At 44.5% G+C, this 21,739-nt stretch overlaps 1 protein-coding gene across 2 annotated transcripts in view; it reads left to right on the top strand.

Annotated features, from left to right (window-relative positions):
* UNC80 (unc-80 homolog, NALCN channel complex subunit) overlaps positions 1-21,739 on the top strand; it is a 195,549-nt gene that overhangs the window by 31,794 nt on the left and 142,016 nt on the right. The window contains exons 15-18 of one of the 2 annotated variants that reach the window (XM_044304892.1): positions 1,648-1,795; positions 3,067-3,215; positions 7,717-7,883; positions 16,088-16,186. In XM_044304892.1, the coding sequence (XP_044160827.1) occupies positions 1,648-1,795; positions 3,067-3,215; positions 7,717-7,883; positions 16,088-16,186 (563 nt within the window). Of the gene's footprint in view, positions 1-1,647; positions 1,802-3,066; positions 3,216-7,716; positions 7,884-16,087; positions 16,187-21,739 lie in introns of both variants that reach the window. The other variant, XM_044304891.1, reaches the window with a different exon arrangement.

The following is a 21,739-nucleotide window of genomic DNA, read 5'->3' as shown; positions in this document are numbered from 1 at the left end:
ACAGTGATGTCACAGTACAGGGATAATACACACAGTGATGTCACAGTACAGGGATAATACACACAGTGATGTCACAGTACAGGGATAATACACACAGTGATGTCACAGTACAGGGATAATACACATAGTGATGTCACAGTGCAGGAATAATACACACAGTGATGTCACAGTGCAGGGATAAGGCACACAATGATGTCACAGTAGAGGGATAATACACACAGTGATGTCACAGTACAGGGATAATACACTTAGTGATGTCACAGTGCAGGAATAATACACACAGTGATGTCACAGTGCAGGGATAATGCACACAATGATGTCACAGTGCAGGAATAATACACATAGTGATGTCACAGTACAGGTATAATACACACAGTGATGTCACAACACAGGGATAGTACACACAGTGATGTCACAGTACAGGAATAATACAGTGATGTCACAGTACAGGGATAATACACACAGTGATGTCACAGTACAGGGATAATACACACAGTGATGTCACAGTACTGGAATAATACAGTGATGTCACAGTACAGGGATAATACACACAGTGATGTCACAGTACAGGGATAGTACACACAGTGATGTCACAGTACAGGAATAATATACACAGTGATGTCACAGTACAGGGATAATACACACAGTGATGTCACAGTACAGGGATAATACACGCAGTGATGTCACAGTACTGGAATAATACAGTGATGTCACAGTACAGGGATAATACACACAGTGATGTCACAGTACAGGGATAGTACACACAGTGATGTCACAGTACAGGAATAATACAGTGATGTCACAGTACAGGGATAATACACACAGTGATGTCACAGTACAGGGATAATACACATAGCGATGTCATAGTGCAGGGATAATACATTCAGTAATGTCATAGCACAGGGATAATACACATAGTGATGTCATAGTACAGGGATAATACACACAGTGATGTCACAGTACAGGGATAATACATTCAGTGATGCCACAATGCATGGATAATGCATTCCTCAGGAAAAAGACAATGTACACTATGGTAAAATGTATAAAGTGATGTAACAGTACAAGCATAATAAACTATAATGTTACTGTACAACGAAAGTGCAAACAAATACAAGAGAGTCAACAATTACACCTTGACATTACAACACAGGCAAGAAAAACAATATAATGATGCCACATATAGGTAACACTGCACACACCATGTCATAGTATAGGAATCATTAATAAAGTAATGCGGCAGAACGGGGTAACCATGTTTCATAGTATGAACACTGTTAGTAGAACATAGAATGGGGCGACATTCATCTCTTCCATCATCCATAGCCATCACCGGCTGCACCCTGCCTCTGTGTGGAGATGGACTTTCTAGGTTGTTGGGCTCTATATGTGCCTGCTACTACCCTAGTAGTCCCAAATGTCATAACACCCAAAATGAAGCACATGGTCTAATAAATAATTTCTATCAGTCTGTAAACTTTTCATGAAATATTTTCCTTCACACAGCGTTATGGAAAATGCACTGCAGTTTGCCTTTCACAACCGATTGAGGCGCCTACCGTAGCTGCAATGATATAAAACGGTTTCATTCTTTACTGCCATCTAGTGGTGAACTATCTAAATGCATTCTTTGTTTTTATTTTGCAGGCACAAAGCTGTCTCACTAAGCTGTATAAACTGGATAAAGTGCAATTCCGGCAAACAATGAAAGATTATGTTAATAAAGATTCTCTTAATAATGTGGTCGACTTTCTCCATGCACTTCTAGGATTCTGCATGGAGCCAGTAACCGACAGTAAGAGTAAATCAACATTAAAATTCTAAAATCAACACAAAATTCTAGCTTTTGGATAGCAAGTTATAATGTATCGATTGTACTTGAATATTATATCTTCCACATAACTGAAAAAGTAGATTTGTGTCATTGAGTCGTATTGATGTTTCCACTAGAAGAATTCCTGATCAGTAGATGCTTTGCTTTGTTTTTTATGACATTAAAAGGGTTTTCCAACCTATAATATTATAAGGATAGGTCATCAGTATCTAATCGGTGGGGGTCAGACTCCCGGGACCTCCGCCGATCAGCTGTTTGAGAAGACACTGGCGTTCCTGTGAGCACCATGGCCCTCTCTCAGATCACCAAGCACAGTGCCGTACATTGTATAGCGGCTGTGCTTGGTATCGCGCCCAGCACTATTCACTTCAGTGTGACTGAGCTTTGCCTAGGCCTGAGCGAGATACCAAGCACAGTGCCGTACATTGTATAGCGGCTGTGCTTGGTATCACGCTCAGCCCCATTCACTTCAGTGTGACTGAGCTTTGCCTAGGCCTGAGCGAGATACCAAGCACAGTGCCGTACATTGTATAGTGGCTGTGCTTGGTATCGCACTCAGCCCCATTCACTTCAATGTGACTGAGCTTTGCCTAGGCCTGAGCGAGATACCAAGCACAGTGCCGTACATAGTATAGTGGCTGTGCTTGGTATTGCGCCCAGCCCCATTCACTTCAGTGTGACTGAGCTTTGCCTAGGCCTGAGAGAGATACCAAGCACAGTGCTGCACATAGTATAGTGGCTGTGCTTGGTATCACGCTCAGCCCCATTCGCTTCAATGTGACTGAGCTTTGCCTAGGCCTGAGCGAGATACCAAGCACAGTGCCGTACATAGTATAGCGGCTGTGTTTGGTATTACGCCCAGCCTCATTCACTTCAATGTGACTGAGCTTTGCCTAGGCCTGAGCGAGATACCAAGCACAGTGCCGTACATTGTATAGTGGCTGTGCTTGGTATCGTGCTCAGCCCCATTCACTTCAATGTGACTGAGCTGCACCAAGGCCACGTGACCAATGACTGTGACGTCAATGTCCTAGGAAAATCTGACAGAAGGCCATGACGCTACTGCGAGCACCAGCTGATCGGTGGGGATCCAAGGTGTCAGACCCCCACCAATCAGATACTTTTGACCTATCCTGAGGATAGCTCATCAGTATTGAAGTCTGGGAAAACCTCTTTAACTTAAAAATAAAATGGATTGCTAATTACAGTGACTTGTCTCTATGTATTCACAGATAGGGCCGGGTTTGGAAACAATTTTGCAACAATGGACAATAAGTCTACAGCTCAAAATGTAGAGGGTATCATCGTGAGCTCCATGTTTAAGTCTCTGATCACTCGCTGCGCTTCAACAACACACGAGCTACACAGTCCTGAGAACCTGGTGAGATTATCAGCCACTGTTCATCCCTTTTAGGCCTCATGCACACAGCCGATCAGCATTTTTTGCGGAATGCACACGGTGCCATTCATTTCTATGGGTCCGCCAAAAAAACGGACAGCACACGAGTGTCACCCATGTGAGGGTGTCCGTATTTTGCAGATCGGTGGTTTGCGGGCAGCAATAGGTACATGGTCATGTGCGAGAGGCCTTGAGATCTCATTGAGCATTCCCACTGATTTCTCACATGTAGATCTCCAGTGTGGAACTCCACAGAAGCAAACTCAGCATCAATTGTGTGGCTTATGTTGCAGAAACCATTGTAAGAAATACTATTGTTTTCCCACAAATTTCACTCTATGCAAAGTGTAAAAACAGCGTCCGAGATCCACAACATACATTTGCATGCTGCCGATTTAAAATCCAAACTGCATATCAAGTTACGTGCGGATATTTTAGCGGAATATTATTGCAGCAGGTGGATGAGATTTGTCAAAATCTCCTCCACTTTGCTGCTACTGCAAACGTGACAGGTTTCCTGCACGCAGTCCCGCTGCAGAAAATCCACAGTGTTTACGCTACATGTGACTGCGCTCTTAAGTTCACGTGGTTTAAAATACATGTACAAAAAATCTGATTTCTGGCACTAATTTGTGCATCGCTGCATTCGATGGAGCTAATCCGCAGGTGACGTCTGATGCTATTTCCACATGGAAACATGTCTTTTCTACACTTCAAATTTCAAATCTGCCAATTTGTGGCCATATGAACAACAATATGGGTTCCCATTGGAAAGAGTAGAGCGCAGATTAAATTTGGTTTTCACACAAGTTTTCACATGGACTCCAGATCCATGTGAAATTTAAAGGGAACCTGTCACATGGAGCATGTTGCCCGAGCTCCGGAGGAGATGATGAGTAGATTGACATAGAGTTTTATGGGAAAAGATTCATTTATGGTAAATTGCATCTTGCGCTTTGAAGTCCAGAAGGCGGTCCTATCAGGGATTGACAGCCTTCCCCCTATGACTGTGTATACAGAGACAGCTGTCAATCACTGATAGGACCGCCTCCTGGACTTCAAAGCCCAGAATGAGCAAGAATATAAATGATTTAAAGAGGACCTTTCACCGATCCTGACATTGTGAACTAAGTATACAGACATGTAGAGCGGCCCCTCGGGGATCTCACTGCACTTACTATTATCCCCGGGCGCCGCTCCGTTCTCCCGCTATGCCCTCCGTTATCTCCGGCCACTAAGTTATAGTAGACAGAGATTTCGGTCACTAAGTTATGGTAGGCGGAGTCTGCCCTTGTTCTGCTGTAGCGCTGGCCAATCGCAGCGCAGAGCTCACAGCCTGGGAGGTTATTTTCTCCCAGGCTGTGAGCTCTGCGATTTGATTGGCCAGTGCTACAGAAGAACAAGGGCAGACTCCGCCTACTATAACTTAGTGACAGAAGATACCGGAGGGCATAGCGGGAGAACGGAGCGGCGCCCGGGGATAATAGTAAGTGCAGTGAGATCCCCAGGCACCGCTCTACATGTCTGTATACTTAGTTCACAATATCAGGATCAGTGAAAGGTCCTCTTTAAATACAGGTTATACTGAATCTTTTCCTATAAAACTATACATCTGTCACGAGGGTGTCAAGAGCCACGTCTGACTCCGTTATACCCGGGGTCAGGAAGTCGCAGCGGGTGGCTGCGCGCTCTATGTCTAAAGATCACGGTGTTTCTTAGTGTTTGTTTTCTGTGTTTGCCTTGCTATCCTTTTTGTCTCACTCAGGGATCCGTAGCTTCTCCTCCTCAGCTGTTTCTTGTCTGCCACTCCCAAACTCCTTATATTCTCCTCTCACACTTCTCTTGTTGCCAGTTATAGAGCTTCCTGCCTGGACATCTATGCTGACCCACTGGAGCTGAGAATCTGGTTGTTGTTCCAGAGTGCTACCCTCCGGATCCCTGTTGGGCTTTTGTTGTCTCCTGTTGTTGCCCACCTGGGATTATATGTTTAGTTTGTATTGTCTGTCCTCCCCTTGGTGTTTTCCTTTAGAGCTAGTGGTGCGGACTAGTGTTCCCACCGCCCTGTTCACTATCTAGGGCTCATCCTAGGGAAAGCCAGGGTTTTAGGCACGTGATCGGCGTACGGGTGAGGAACCCGTCTAGGGACGACAGGGCAGCCAGGCGCCAGCCGCAAGGTGAGTCAGGGGTCACCACCTTCCCTCTCACTAGGGCAGGGCCTCCCTCTTTTCCTCCCTCCGTGTCACGTATGTGACAGTTACGCCGATCGTGATAACATCAATCTGCTCAGCTCGTCCTGCTCTATAACACACTGCCTGCAGCTCAGATACCATGTTCAATACGACAGGTTCCCTTTAGGCCATAGACTTGAAATGGTCCAGACTTACAATTTGTACCTGACATTTATTTATAGCATTAGTTCATATTCTCAGTGTTTGCAGACAGTTTGCATTGTGTTTGTTCTCCTTTCAGCCATGGTGATGTGCAGCTGCACAATGATTTCATTTTACGGCATGTGCTAAGTTTGTGCTTAAAGGGGTTGTCCAGGTTTTTAATATCGACGACCTATCCTCAGGATAGGACATCAATATCAGTTCGGCGGGGGTCCGACACTCGGCACGGATCATCTGTATGAGGAGACGGCGCTCGCAGTTCGCACGTGCCCTAGACAGCAGCGGTGAACAGGAAGAGAGAAGGGAGACAGCACATGCACACGCTGTCTCCTCATACAGCTGGTCGGGGGAGGTCCCGGATGTCGGACCCTGAGGATAGGTCATCAATAGAAAAAGCCCGGACAACCCCTTTAAGTTTCATATAGTTTAAAACTCTGCTATGTATTGGGAGAGGAAAAGTATGGTTTTAGTCAGCTGGGTATTGGTGGTGTTGGCGGGGGATATCTTGACAGTCACACAGAATAGGTACAAAGGTCTTAAGATCCACAGTTCTGAAAGGCTATAGGTTCTGTGGTGCATGGGAGGGTTTCATGACCATATTATAGTTCCACACTGTCCACACCGTTCCTCTCTGGATTCTGTGAAAATTTGTAAGACAAAAAATCTGTGGCATGTTCTAACATTTGTTGTACGATGCAGATATATTTCCCAGAAGCTCATGGAGGCCCCACACAACCACCAGTATGAGTCCATACTGCATTGTGAAGTCAGTGCATGTGCTTTGTGCATGAACGATATAGTATATGCTTTGGGCTAAAAAAAATAATAATTTTTGTACTAGGTTTGCATAAAAAAAAATTCACCATTTGACTTATATGCAGCTTCCATGTTTCAGAGCACATAGCAGCTGCAGATAGTTGTTCTGTGATAAATCAAACAGGCTGGCTTTCTTATGGTTATTCCCTAGCCTCTCTCTCCCTTCCTGGATGAACTTCTGAGCTGACTTATGCCAAAATCAAAGTTTAAGTTTGCTGTTCACAGTGGTGCACCTTCCACAGAGACGGACAACGCGACTGTTGTGGGTCCCTCGAGGAGAAGAACCTAGAGCTGAACGGCTTTTTCTGTTCCACTCATAAGAACACTTCAATTCCAAGCAGCTTCCACAGGGGGGAGCCCAGTGCAAATAGATTTTTACAGCCTTCATTGCAGTGAATGGCTAATTTGGCGAGATAAACGGGAAACAAGGCGCTCATAGGGTAGTAGTTTCTGGTGGATAGTGTTAGATAGAGTATTGTATCAGTAGTTCCACTCACCTTCTGATGCTTGTGTCAGCACAACACTTGCAAAGACGGGGGATAAAAATCCGATCTGGATGAGGTATGCTGCCGGTATCTTTCTCAATCCTTGGAGTCGCCAGTACTCCAGAGGAGTGATGTAGAATGCTAAAAGAGGGCTGTGTACTGGCTAGTACACACTGTGATACCTTTTGGCGCAAAACCACGATAGCACATGTCGTCTTTTTTTAGAAATATTTATTTGTTCATCTGAACAAATAAATATTTCTAAAAAAAGACGACATGTGCTATCGTGGTTTTGCGCCAAAAGGTATCACAGTGTGTACTAGCCAGTACACAGCCCTCTTTTAGCATTGCAGTGAATGGTAACTGTAGAAATTCCTATGCATGAGCTCCCCCTAGTGGCAGCTTCACACAGACAGTTTTGTAATTTATTAAAGGGGTTATTCCACTAAAAATATTCTACAGTTTTTAAACCTGCAGCTGTATCTAAATACTTTTGAAATTGCATGTAATTAATTTATGAAGTACCTATGCCAGATTTTCAGACATAGAGGTCGGATGAAGTGGGTGAGTCTGGGGGCAACTTTTTTATTACGATTCTTTTAAAATTTCTTCTGCTTAATATTAAAAAAAAGTAAATTCGGCAGAAAACTGGGTGGTCATGCTTTTTTCCATTATGCGTTGCCTGTGAATGTTTACATGATTACTGGAAAACTGGGTCGGGCAGGAGGCCCATACACCTCTGGTTGATGAGTATCTTTTCTTTATCATCTCACTTGTCTTTCCTCTCCGTAGGGACTGTACTGTGATATTCGACAGCTTGTACAGTTTATCAAAGAAGCCCATGGCAATGTATTTCGACGGGTAGCACTCAGTGCCTTGCTGGACAGTGCAGAGAAACTGACTCCTGGGAGAAAATCTGAGGATTCCCAACAGGAACCAAGATCTTCAGCAATCAAAAGGTTTGCTTTCCATGAAGCTGTCTGCAGCACCCTGCTTACACGCTGGAGCTCTGCTTGCTTACTGCTTTACAGCCTGATTTGCTTCATTTGGTTATGTTGTTTTTACCTGCTGTATTTTTCTGCTAATGTGGCAACTGTGAGGCCTGTGTACACTTACTGTACGTTATGTCTGGCAAGGCTTCTCTTCATAGAATTTTTGGCACATGCTGAGTATTTGGCTTGCAGAATTCCCCTAGAAATAAATAAAATATTGGAAAGACATAAGAACATACAGAACATACTGTACGTCTTAAATTAGACACATCTCTGGCAGTCAGCCCCTGGCTGGTGTAGATTTCAGTCTGCTTTTTTGCCAGAAACTGGCATAAAAGATTACCAGCCCCCTCCCTAACCATGGCATGCCCCCCACCTCTTTCAGAAAAATATCAAGGACAATGGAGAAATGGCACTTGCGCAAAAAATTTCCGCGTTCAGTGTGTGTTCAGTAAAAAGGCCTCGTGCACACGGCCGTTGTTTGGGTCCGCATCCGAGACACCGTTTTTGCGGCTCGGATGCGGACCCATTCACATCAATGGCGCCACAAAAGATGCCGACAGCACTCATTGTGCTGTCCGCATCCGTTGCTCCGTTCTGTGGCCCCGTTTTGCGGACAAGAATAGGCATTTCTACAATGGGCTGCCCGTTCCGCAAATTGCAGAAGGCACACGGACGGCTTCAGTTTTTTGCGGATCCGCGGTGTGCGGACCTCAAAAAAACTGAACGGTTGTGTGCATGAGGCCAAACTCGAACCATTTTGCAAGCAAGTTCAGTCAGTTTTGTCTGTGATTGCGTTCAGTTGTTCAGTTTTTTCCACGCGGGTGCAATCTGTATTGATGCGTTTTTCATGCGCGTGAAAAAAACCTGAAGGTTTACAAACAACATTTCCTACCAACTCATCAGTGAAAAACGCATTGCACCCGGACGGATGAAGCTAGTTACTTAAACAGACATATCAGAAGAGTTGACAGCTCCTCTTTAGGCAACAGGCGTGTCCCCATAATTAGGAGTTTCTTTAGGGTTGTCCAGGCTTTTTCTATTGATGACCTATCCTCAGGATAGGTCATCAATATCAGATCGGTGGGGGTCCAGCACCCGGCACCCCAGCCGATCAGCTGTTTGAGGAGATGGCGTGCACATCGTACACATACCGTCTCCCTTCTCTCTTCATGTCCACTTCTGCTGTCCCATAGACACTGCGCGTGCCATCTCCTCAAGCAGCTGACCGGCGGGGGTGCTGGGTGTCGGACTCATACAGACTTGATATTGATGACCCATCCTCAGGATAGGTCATGAATATTAGGCCTCATGCACACGACAGTATTTTTTCACGGTCCACAAAACGGGGTTCCGTTGTTCCGTGATCCGTGTCCGTTTTTTCTTCCGTGTGTCTTCCTTGATTTTTTGAGGATCACCAGACATGAAGGAAAGTAAAAAAAAAAGTCGTTTTGGTGTCCGCCTGGCCGTGCGGAGCCAAACGGATCCATCCTGACTTACAATGCAAGTCAATGGGGACGGATCCATTTGACGTTGACACAATATGGTGCAATTGCAAACGAATCCGTCCCCCATTGACTTTTAATGTAAAGTCAGGAGTCCCTATCGGAGTTTTCTCCAATCCGATGGTATATTTTAACTTGAAGCGTCCCCATCATCATGGGAACGCCTCTATGTTAGAATATACCATCGGATTTGAGTTACATTGTGAAAACTCAGATCCAACAGTATATTCTAACACAAAGGCGTTCCCATAGTGATGGGGACGCTTCAAGTTAGAATATACTAAGAACTGTGTACATGACTGCCCCTGCTGCCTGGCAGCACCCGATCTCTTACAGGGGGCAGTGATCCTCACAATTAACCCCTCAGGTGCCGCACCTGAGGGGTTAATTGTGCGTATCATAGCCCTCTGTAAGAGATCAGGTGCTGCCAGGCAGCAGGGGGCAGACCCCCTCCCTCCCCAGTATTAAATTAATTGGTGGCCAGTGCGGGCCCCCCCTCCCTCCCTCCCCTGTATTAAATTCATTGGTGGCCAGTGCGGCCCCCCCCCCCCTCCCTCCCCTGTATTAAATTCATTGGTGGCCAGTGCGGCCTCCCCTCTCCCCCCCCTCCCTAATTAAAATCACCCCCCTCCATCATTGGTGGCAGCGGAGAGTTCCGATCGGAGTCCCAGTTTAATCATGGGGCTCCGATCGGTTACCATGGCAACCAGGACGCTACTGCAGTCCTGGCTGCCATGGTTACTTAGCAATTTTAGAAGCATTATACTTACCTGCGCTGTCTGTGACCGGCCGGGTGCTCATCCTACTGGTAAGTGACAGGTCTGTGCGGCGCATTGCTTAATGATCTGTCACTTACCAGTAGGAGGAGCGCCCGGCTGGCCACAGACAGCGCAGGTAAGTATAATGCTTCTAAAATTGCTAAGTAACCATGGCAGCCAGGACTGCAGTAGCGTCCTGGTTGCCATGGTAACCGATCGGAGCCCCAGCGATTAAACTGGGACTCCGATCGGAACTCTCCGCTGCCACCAATGATCGGGGGGGGGGGGATGATTTTAATTGGGGGGTGGGAGAGGGGAGGCTGCAGTGGCCACCAATGAATTTAATACAGGGGAGGGAGGGAGGGGGGGCTGCACTGGCCACCAATGAATTTAATACAGGGGAGGGAGGGAGGGGGGCCGCACTGGCCACCAATGAATTTAATACTGGGGAGGGAGGGGGGCCGCACTGACCACCAATGAATTTAAAACTGGGGAGGGAGGGGGGTCTGCCCCCTGCTGCCTGGCAGCACCCGATCTCTTACAGGGGGCTATGATACGCACAATTAACCCCTCAGGTGCGGCACCTGAGGGGTTAATTGTGCTGATCACAGCCCCCTGTAAGAGATCGGGTGCTGCCAGGCAGCAGGGGGCAGTTATGTCCACAGTTCTTAGTATATTCTAACTTGAAGCGTCCCCATCACCATGGGAACGCCTCTGTGTTAGAATATACTGTCGGATCTGAGTTTTCACGATATGAAAACTCAGCTCTGAAAAGCTGTTATGCAGAAAGTAGCCTACGGATCACGGACGCGGATGAGAATCTTGTGTGCCTCCGTGTTTTTTCACTGACCCATTGACTTGAATGGGTCCGCGAACTGTTGTCCGTCAAAAAAATAGGACAGGTCTGACAGGTCTTTGACAGACAGGAAACACGGATCACGGACGCGGATGACAAATGGTGCATTTTCCGAGTTTTCGACGGACCCATTGAAAGTCAATGGGTCCGCAGAAAATCACAGAACAACGGACACGGATGCACACAACGGTCGTGTGCATGAGGCCTAAGATTGGTGGGGATCCGACACTCAGCACCCTGGCTGGTGCAATAAGGAACACTCAAGCTAAATGGAGTGTTTTCAGTAATACTGGTTCATTTTTACTAAATCTCATCATTTCCTTGTGTGCCCTGCTTCTTCCTGGCAATATCTTCCAGCTATCTTCTTTCAGGGCCAACACACTGCGCTCCCACTACTGGGATCTAAATAGGTATAGATCAAGGATGTAAATACCACAGAGGCAGTCTGTACAGCTGCTATGGGATCCCTGGAGAAAGGGGTTCAGCCCATGTTAGCGGTGTCCTTTCCTTTAGGCTACGTCTACACGACGACAATTGTCATGCGACATTATGTTGCGCGACAATTTTTATAATGGCAGTCTATGGTGTCGCACTGCAACATGCAACGTGCTGTGACTGCGATGCAACAGTCGCAGAAAATCCTTTCGAGATGGATTTTTCAGCGACTGTTGCATCGCAGTCGCAGCATGTTGCATGTTGCAGTGCGACACTATAGACTGCCATTATAAAAATTGTCGTGCAACATTGGTGCAACAAAATGTTGCGCTACAAATGTTGCAGTGTAGTTGTGCCCTATCTGTCGCGCGATGTCGTTGTGTAGACGTAGCCTTAATGGGTGGGGAGATGATTTGTCTTCCTAAGGGCTCATGCACATAAAGGTATTTGTTTCAGTTTCAGTGCCGTTTTTCAGTGCGTTCGCATAAAATTTACTTTGTGTGCATTCCGTTTCCGTATGTCCGCATGGCCGTTCCGCCAAAAGTGTCCTGTTATTGTTCATATTAAAGACAATGATAGGACTGTTCTATTAGGGGCCAGTGGTTCCGTTCTGCAAAAAATGGAATGCACGCGGCCTGTATCCGTGTTTTGCGGATTCGTAACTTGCAGACTTCAAAACAGGTAATGGTCGTGTGCATGAGCCCTAACTTAAAGTCCCTTTACATGGGGCAATTATCATATTCATATGAACACCCCTATCTGATAATCAGCCCGTGTAAAGGCCTAGCCGATCATTGAACAAGCTGCGTAGGACATATCCTCTGCTGATGGGTGTTGGTTATTATGCACCACACAGCAAGATAAATAGACATGAATGGTTTTATTTTTTTCTCATTCAATTCACAATGTAAGATACGACCAGTGAGCTGCCTTTTCCTATGTTGGGTTTATCAGCACTTATGGCAGCTTTCTGCGGCAGTGACCTGGGGCCACAAGTGAATCTTATGCATCTAACCAGCTGTTGGATGATACTACTGCAAAGAAGTGTCAGGCATTTCATAGCATTAATAGAACTTAGCGCTAAGGTCAAAACCGCATCACTGGAAGTTAACGCTAGAGTAATAGCTACAGAATATCTTTTATCCTTTAATAATTTTTTTCATAATTCCTATTCATTGTGGTTTAATGTATGGGGATCGGGTCTAGGGATTTCTAGTGAGTACATGGCTAGTTGCTTGATCTTGTCAGTTTCCGGAAGCCCTTTATACTTGACTCATGGATTCGGCAGTCGTGGTGTAGGTCAGGGCTGGCCAACCTGCGGCTCTTCAGCTGTTGCAAAACTACAACTCCCAGCATGCCCAGACAGCCTACAACTATCAGCCTACAGCAGGGCATGGTGGGAATTGTAGTTTTACAACAGCTGGAGAGCCGCAGGTTGGCCAGACCTGGTGTAGGTACTCATGCATCTGGTATGTTCAAACTGAAAAACTAGTGGTAACTGTAAATGGATGGGTCATGACCCCCACCTGTACTCTTCAGCCTCCCAACCATTGTAGATCCAGCAAGACAGACCCGCATTTTAGGCACTGTCCTGGGAGGCGGGCAGCATGACCCAATTTCAACTGTGTCTGCATCCTCAGGACGAATAATTGTATAGCTGAAAGATGCTTGTCAGTTCACCACTCCTGCGCATCAATTGCGCCCATACACGTACTCCCAGAGAGAGGAAAACAGTGAAGGAAACAGAAAAAGGGTGTTCTTGAAGAACATATTAAAATCCACATTGACTGCTTGTAGGCTTGTGCATCACAGATTTTAATATGTTCCAATATAGAAACAGAAATTTATTCAATAATTCCTAGTGGATTACAATGGTAGAGAACAGGAACTGTAGGTTTGGTGGACCAAGGAAGTCCAAGAAAAACGGACAGAGTAAAGGGCGCAAATCCACAACCAATGGTAGAAAAAAATTGGTTTATTCAGGAATAAACCAATTTTTTTCTACCATTGGTTGTGGATTTGCGCCCTTTACTCTGTCCGTTTTTCTTGGACTTCCTTGGTCCACCAAACCTACAGTTCCTGTACTCACCCATTCGGCGGTTCGGCACCGACCGAAGGGAGTTTGGACAGAGCCGGCGGCACCAACCAACCCTCACGGGCACTCAGCTCTCATTGCAGTTGCACCCAATTGGTGCAACTCGAACAGGTGAGCATATTACCTCTCGTCTGAAAAGGGAAATAATCCTCTACATATTCACCCTATGAGCGCCTTCTCTTTCTTTTTGTCTACAACCAATGGTAGAGAACGGCAGAGCAGGGAGCCATCATCTCCCTCCTCCACCATTTACCCTGTGACTCCTGCCATCTGCGACTTGACCAGGGCAATGGCGCTCCTCGACGCGCGTTTCGCGTGTAGTTCGCTTCCTCAGGAGGAGTTTCAGCAAGTGTCATGATTGTACCACCTTATAATATTATTGCTGTAAATATACTTTTTCTCATTATGCTAAAGTCAGAAGAATGGCAAAAACGTAATGCCAAGTAATTGTATTTTATTTTATTGTATTGTTTTTTATTCGCTCTTGATTATTATATTAATGGGCGATACAAAAGTAGATGTGATCAAAACTATATTTAGGTATTAATAAAATATAGAAATTCAGTTATTGAAATGTGCTAAAGAATGACATTTTCCCTAAAAACGTGTTAGGATGTTGTCATATACGCGTGTGCAATGTTTTGTAGAACATAGGAAGTAGTTATTAAAGGGGTTGTCTCATCTCAGACAATGGGGGCATATCGCTAGGATATTCTCCCATTGTTTTCTAGATGCGGGTCCCACCGCTGGGACACACTCCTATATTGGGAAAGGAGCCCCACAGGGTGGTGGCTAAAGGACTCCGGTCCGGCCACCACCAAGCGCTCTCCCCATAGAAGTAAATAACCGGCCACTGCTCCCATTCACTTCTAAGTGCCCGGAGGAAATAGCCGAGCCAGCTGGCTCGGCTATGTTCGGCAACCCCAAAGAAAATGAATAGAGGGTGGCTGTGCATGCGCCACTTTCGATATAGGTGTGGGTCCCAGCGGTGGAACCCGCACCTAAAAGACAATGGGGGTATATCCTAGTGATATTCCCCCATCATCTGTGATGAGACAACCCCTTTAAGCTTTGAGTTTCACAATCAGGCGCTTTAATGCACTGTATGCTTGGACTGCAGCAAGGCTTAAGCTTTTCAATTGTAAAGCTCTGTTGCTGTTTTTTTGCCTCTGTGCTCTTCCATTTCACTGCTTGCTCCTGCTTATATATTTTTATATACAGGTTACACGGGTAATTTTGTATTAATGACAGTTCCAAAGTAATTTTACACTCCTCAACATTGAAATTGCAACACCAAGAAGGACAAACGTAAGGTTGTGCAAATTGAGGAAGTAGCAGTTGTCTCTAAGATCAAGCTACTTGAGAAACCTTGACGTGGTGCCCGGGCTTAGACATGTTCCACATCGTAGGACATGTTGACTAATCTCTCATTTTTAAAATCAGTTTGAGGGTTTAGTGAGACTGCAGAGTGCACCTGTATTTGTTATTGTTTTGTTATATTGTTCTAAGATCAAGCACCTAGCCCCAATCTATGGCATTTGGGAGGGGCATAAAAGTCAGATTGAAAGCAAAGTGTTTTAGCTACGTCAAGGTGTGTGGGATGATTGTGCGATGCCTACTGTTTGTCAATGTGCCAGTTATGGTCACTTGTCGCAAACTGAGAGGGAAGGCCACAATATCAGCTTTGTTCAGTGTTGCTTACCCTAGAGGTTGGAAGAACAATGATGAACTGGAATAGCAGCAAGAGGTGCAAACCTCTGCACAGACGGATCGTCTGATTAGAAGAATGGCGTGTACTGATCCATTCTACACTGCAAGTGAAATTGGATGTAACATCTCAAACTTAAGGTGTTTGCACCACATTGAGCTATGAGCCAGGCTAGGTGTTCCATTGACTTCACTCCACCGCTCTCAAAGGTCTGTGGGTTGGCATAATATACAGTAGCCTGACTCCTCTAGTCTTCATTTCAGGTACACTAAGAGCTCGGTGTTGCATTGATTTAATCATGGAACCAGTGGTATGGTCATTTCTCTAAAGTGTCCCAGGAGCCATTTTTAGACAGGACAACACCAGGCCACATGTTTCTTGTGCTACTGTGACTAGCCTGCATGGCCTAAACTGGCCTGCAGCATCTCCAGAATTGTCTCCCATTGAGCACATCTGGGACGTCATTGTTCGGCAATTGCAAAGGAAGGAGTTATGTGCCAAAGTGCATTTATTGTGGCAGAACATTCCTCAGACCACCATTAATAACCTCACTGATAGCATGCCAAGGCATGTAAGTCCATGTATTTCATGGTGCTCATACTCAGTATTGAATAAATTGATGTTTTGAACATTTGTTATTTCCATTTTTTACCATTTGCATGTCACTAACATGTCTGTCGATCCTGTGATTTTTTTTATAATTCCACAGCTTTTCCTTCTTGGTGTTGCAATGTTGAGGAGTGTAGTTAGCTAAATAGGGAGTGGGGCACTGGTTGACTTTTTTTCCTCTGGTTGGCCCTATTGTACCCCCTAGACCAGAAGATTTGAGCGCTCCTGAAAAGGGCCGAGTATCCTATGCGCCCGAGGAGTGCCGAAGTTGCATCTCTAGCCACCCCCCACAGACTCCAGAGCAGTAAGTAGGCAACTATTGCAAATAATTTTTATGCACTGTGTTCTGCTAGATATTGTATTGTCATTTTATAGTTAAAGGGGTTCTCTGGGCCTGTACAAGCCTCTCTCAGCTAACTTAATAGAAGACACTTTGAGCAGGTGACTGCCCAACTGACTGCAGACCCTTCTTCTGATCGATGTTCTCCTCTTTCTTCCTGTTCAGCTGCATACTGTAGATGCAGCTGAACAGGAAGAAAGAAACATATCTTGTCGCATGTTTCAGAGGAAGAGCCAGCAGCCAATCGGCAATCATGTGATTCCAACCGGGATCACAGAATCGGCAGAGTATGGAAGAGTAAGTACTGCTCAAAGTATCTTGTCTCCATCAGTGAATAAGGCTTTTTAACTAAAGGCCCAGGGAAACCCTTTAATTCCTAGGTCCTTTGTATATGACATTAGAGGTTTAATTTGTAGCTCCTGGGCTGAAAATGCAAAATCTGGTCTCCTGATTTTTGCGTAGTACTGGTCTTTTCTCATGTGTACTCCCTCGAGTTTCAGGGCACCCCCTGCAGTTAGGTCCCCAGACATTGTGGTCCATATAGTCTGGATCTTTTGTCAAAAACTTTAAAAAGTGATTTGTGTTCCCCTTTCTGAAAATACTTACATTTCTAAAACGATAGAAGAGGTGAGCATGACTTTCAAAGCGCTGCTTTGATTTATTTGCAGGTTCTGCCAAAATGTAATATAAAGGCATTAGGCAAGCATTGGAGAAAAATACTCATATTTTCCTTTTTGTTAGGGCTCATGCACGCGGCCGTGTTTTGCAGTCCACAAATCACGGATCCACAAAACATGAATCTCCACCAAGTGCATGCCTCCATTTATTTTCTAACTTCTGTAGAAATGTCCTATCCTTATCCGCAAACCGGACAAGAATAGGACATGTTCTATTTTTTCGAGGGGCTGCAGAACGAACATGCGGATGTGGACAGGACACGATGCTGTCTACATCTTTTGCTGCCCCATCAAAATGAATGGGTCCACATCCGATCTGCAAAAAATGTGGGTCAGATGCGGACAGAAACTACAGCCGTGTGCATGAGGCCTTACATTGCAAACTATTATGCAACATGGAAGTTGTATACTTTTGTACAACCCCAGTTCCCAAAAAGTTGGGACGCTGTGTACAACATAAATAAAACCAGAATGTTATGATTTTCAAATTTCATAGAACCATATTTTACTCAGAATTGATCATAGAACATATATGCGATGTTCAAAGAGACATTTTTTGCCATTTCATTGGAAAAATTATTTCATTTAGAACGTGATGGCAGCAACACATCTCAAAGGGTTGGAACAAAAAGCTGGAACAAACAGTAATTGGTAGTAATAAAAAGCAGCTGGAGGAACAATATGCAAAAAAGCATGTTAGAGAGGCCAAGACTCTTAGAAGCAAAGATGGGCAGAGGATCACCAATCTGTGAAAAAAGTGCATCTAAAAATTGTGAAACAATTTCTGAAAAATGTTCCTCAATGTACAGGTGAAACTTGAAAAATTAGAATATCGTGCAAAAGTCCATTTATTTCAGTAATGCAAATGAAAAGGAATTGCATTAATGCAGCTTAAAATTAGAATTTTGTGAAAAGGTTCAATATTCTAGGCTCAAAGTGTCACACTCCAGTCAGCTAATAATCCATACCCCCTGAGTAAAGGGGACCTCAAAATCGAGACTTTGGGGTTTCATAAGCTGAAATCCATAATCATCCAAATTATAACAAATAAAGGCCTGAATATCTCGCTTTGCCTGTAATGAGTCTATTTCATATGTTAGTTTCACCTTTTAAGTTGCATTACTGAAGTAAATGAACTTTGCACGATATATAAATTTTTCGAGTTTCAACTGTAAAAGTGCGAAAGCTTTGAATATCCCACCATCTACAGTACATAATATCATCAAAACTTTCAGAAAACCTGGAGAAATCCATGTGCGCAAGAGACAATGCCAACGGTCAATATTGGATGCTCATGATCTACAATCCCTCAGGCTGCACTGCATTAAAAGCAGGCATGATTCTGTACTGGAAATAACTGCATAGGCTCAGGAACACACTCTGTCATGCAATCCACAAAGGCAAGTTAAAGCTGCATGATGCAAAGAAGAAGACGACATATGTCACGAACCTGAAATGCTGCTGCCAAAGCTCATTTAAATGGTCAAAATGGAAAACTGTTCTGAGGTCAGATAAATAAAAATTTAGAAATTCTTTTTGGAAACCCCAGACGCCCCATCCTGTGGACACAAGAAGAGAGGGACCATCCAACTTATTATCCATGTACAGTTCAAAAGCCTGCATCTCTGATGGCATGGGTTTGCATTAGTGCCTATATGTGGGCAGTTTACACATCTTGGAAGGCACTATTAATGTTAAACAGTATATAGGTTTTAGAACAATATATGCTTCTATTCAGACGTCTATTTCAGCAAGACAATGCTAAACCACATACTGCATCCATCACAACAGCATGGCTTCTCAGAAGAAGAGTCCGGCTTCTGAACTGGACTTCCTGCAGTCCAGACCTTTCACCAATAGAAAACATTTGGCGCATCATGAAATTTTAAAGGATAACTGTCACACTTAGACCCTAATTTCAATTTTCATATATGTAGACTAGTTACTAATAACATGATATTCCAGAATCAGTTACTATTAGACTGACTTACCCCATATTTAATAAGATTCAGCCCTGAGCAACCAGTCTGCATAAAACTGCAATCTCACTATTCAGTCAATATGGCCGCCACTGCCCTCACCCTGAGGCTAATCCCGCCTGCCCTCACTAGACAGTAACAATAGCCCCCCAAAAGTGTCAGTAATCAGAGCCCTCCCCCTAAAGTGTTAATCCCCTGCAGCACAAAGGGGTCCTCTTACCACATGTTGCTTTTATTTATACACTGAGCAGACGGCAGATCTCCTTTCCTGGTATGCGCTGCTCCAACACTGCATTCTCCAGCTCTGCTGAGCGAGGGAGTGTCTGCCAAGCGCAGGGACAGGGAGAAGTGCACACAGCCCAGGCACTGTTATCAGCTGCTGGGGACGACTTGGCTTTAATAATTTACTTACAGTCCCTGTCTGTCTGTAATCTGACCTTGCACGCTGCGTGCTTCTGAGTCCTCCGTCCTTCAACACATAGACGGACCATGCCTAGCAACCTGATTTTAAGCACAGGTAAAAGTAGGCAGTACAGGGAACAAAACTGTGGAATTAAGGGGTAATTGAGTACACAGTGAAAAGTTGAAATAGGGCCACCAAGGTAATATTAATCACCACAATCCAATACAAAAAAATAAATAAATATGACAGTTATACTTTAAATCTAGAAATAAAGACACAGGACAGTTGAGCATCAGACAAGAATGGGCCAACATTCCTCTCCCACAACTCCAGCAATTGGTCTCCTCTCATTTACATACTGTTGTTACAAGAAGAGAGGATGCTACACAATGGTAGTCATGACCCTGCCCCAACTTTTTTGAGATGCATTGCTGCCAACTAAGTTCTAAAGGACTTCATTTTTTTTTCCATGAAATGGTAATCCTTAGTTTTTTTTATATATTTTTAACAGTTTGTTTTACTTTTTTGTAATGATTTTGAAGCTCATATTTTTTTAATTCTGACCAATTATGGATTTTTCAAATCCATTTATTACTGAAAATTGCTCATTTATTATGTTGGCCTGCCACCTGGTGGCAAAAATAAGCGAGGCTGAGTGTATTAAAATCAATTACCGGCATCCTCAATAGCCACAGAGGATGCCGGTAAGAAGCCCAGAAGTGTGAGCTTCTGGGTTTTTCACCCTTTAGATGCCTTTTGTGGTAATTGGCCCCAGGTCTCTGCTGTTTGAAACAAAATGAATAGGAAGTGAATAGAGACACACACAGACATGCTGCCCATGAAAGTCTATGGAAAGGGGAGGGATGAGGATTGAGCTGCTAGAGGGAGAAAAGGCAATTTTTCTGTAATAAGGTGTGTTACAAAGTTTCTCATATTCACCTTTACTATTGATTTAGAAAGTGTGGTGACCATTTAAGGCATTGCAGATTACATCCATAAAAAAGGCTCAGAATAGTCTAAAATAATACAATAAGTTATACTTAACTTACCAATCCCATGCTGCTCTTGTTCCTATGGTTCCAGTTCCCCCTTGGTCTCTGCTTCCTGGTTCATCTCAACACAGGAAATCCCAATGTAGCCAGTCACTGACTGAGGCAAGTTAGCAGGCTGTAATTGGCTGAGAGGTTGTTTCATGTGTTTGCTGCATATTCTTGTTGTCTTGCGCAGGGTATTTCCCAGAGAAGCACCCTCACAGATGCTGCAAATGCAATGCTTACAAGCAAACTCCATAAGCCTAACTTCTCTCATTTAGAAGCCTATTACATGCCTTTCTTTGCCATTCTCCCACAAATTTGCAGCTGGTGAGGCAAATGGGTAACAGTTGTATGCGCCATCCACACAGTCACCAAGGCTTGATGCAATAAGAGGTCTTAGTAGCCTCCCTCATTAGCACCTATCCTTATTGTTATTAGATTTGCAGCAGTGCCATTTTTAAGGGTATGTTCACCATGTATTTTCCACAGCAGAAATGCAAGGCTGACCCTTGAGTTTCTGCAGCCAATCGGTAGTGCTAATCCTTAGTCTTCTTTCACATTAGCATTTTTTGCGGCTCCGTCATGGATCTGCAAAAACGCTTCTGTTACAATAATGCAACCGCATGCATCCGTCATGAACGGATCTGGTTGTATTATGTCTTCTATAGCCAAGACGGATCCGCCATGAACTCCATTTAAAGTCAATGGGTGACGGATCCGTTTTCTATTGTGTCAGAGAAAACGGATCCGTCCCCATTGACTTACATTGTGTGTCAGGACGGATCTGTCTTGCTCCGCACCACATGGCGGACAGAAAATCTATGCAGGCAGAGTTTTGGTGTCAGCCTCCAGAGCGGAATGGTGACTGAACGGAGGCAAACTGATGCATTCTGAGCGGATCCTTTTCCATTCAGAATGCATTAAACTGATCCGTTTTGGACCGCTTGTGAGAGCCCTGAACGGAAAGCAAAAACAGAAAGCCAAAACGCCAGTGTGAAAGGGGCCTAAGGTTTTCTGTCTGCCATTTATAAAGTGCTGGAAATACACATGGAAATGTTTCCTACGGTTGAGAAGAGGGTTGCAGAAACCCCATACATACAAGCACAGGATGCAGATTTCAGTGGGGAACACACAGTGAAATCCATATAAAATTCCAGCTTGTGAACTTTGCCTAATATATTGTAAAGAGGAAAACCAATGAGTTGAATCCATCTCCTGGTACTTATTAATCTCCTTGTCAAAGAGTTGTTAGTGTTCGTTTGTTTTGCAGGATACCTTGAGTTTTTATGAACTATGTGTCTATTTCTGTGATAATTATAATGACTGTGGATCAGTTATGGTTATAGGCTTTATGGACAGTAGACCTTTGGGGACATTCATTTTTCCTGCAGTGTGAAGTCTATAGGAGGACTCAGACTGTAGCC

Source organism: Bufo gargarizans, chromosome 8 (genome assembly GCF_014858855.1).
Source record: "Bufo gargarizans isolate SCDJY-AF-19 chromosome 8, ASM1485885v1, whole genome shotgun sequence".
Taxonomy (NCBI): Eukaryota; Metazoa; Chordata; class Amphibia; order Anura; family Bufonidae; genus Bufo; species Bufo gargarizans.
The sequence above is the reverse complement of the archived record's forward strand: the minus strand, read 5'-3'. Positions and strand labels throughout refer to the sequence as shown.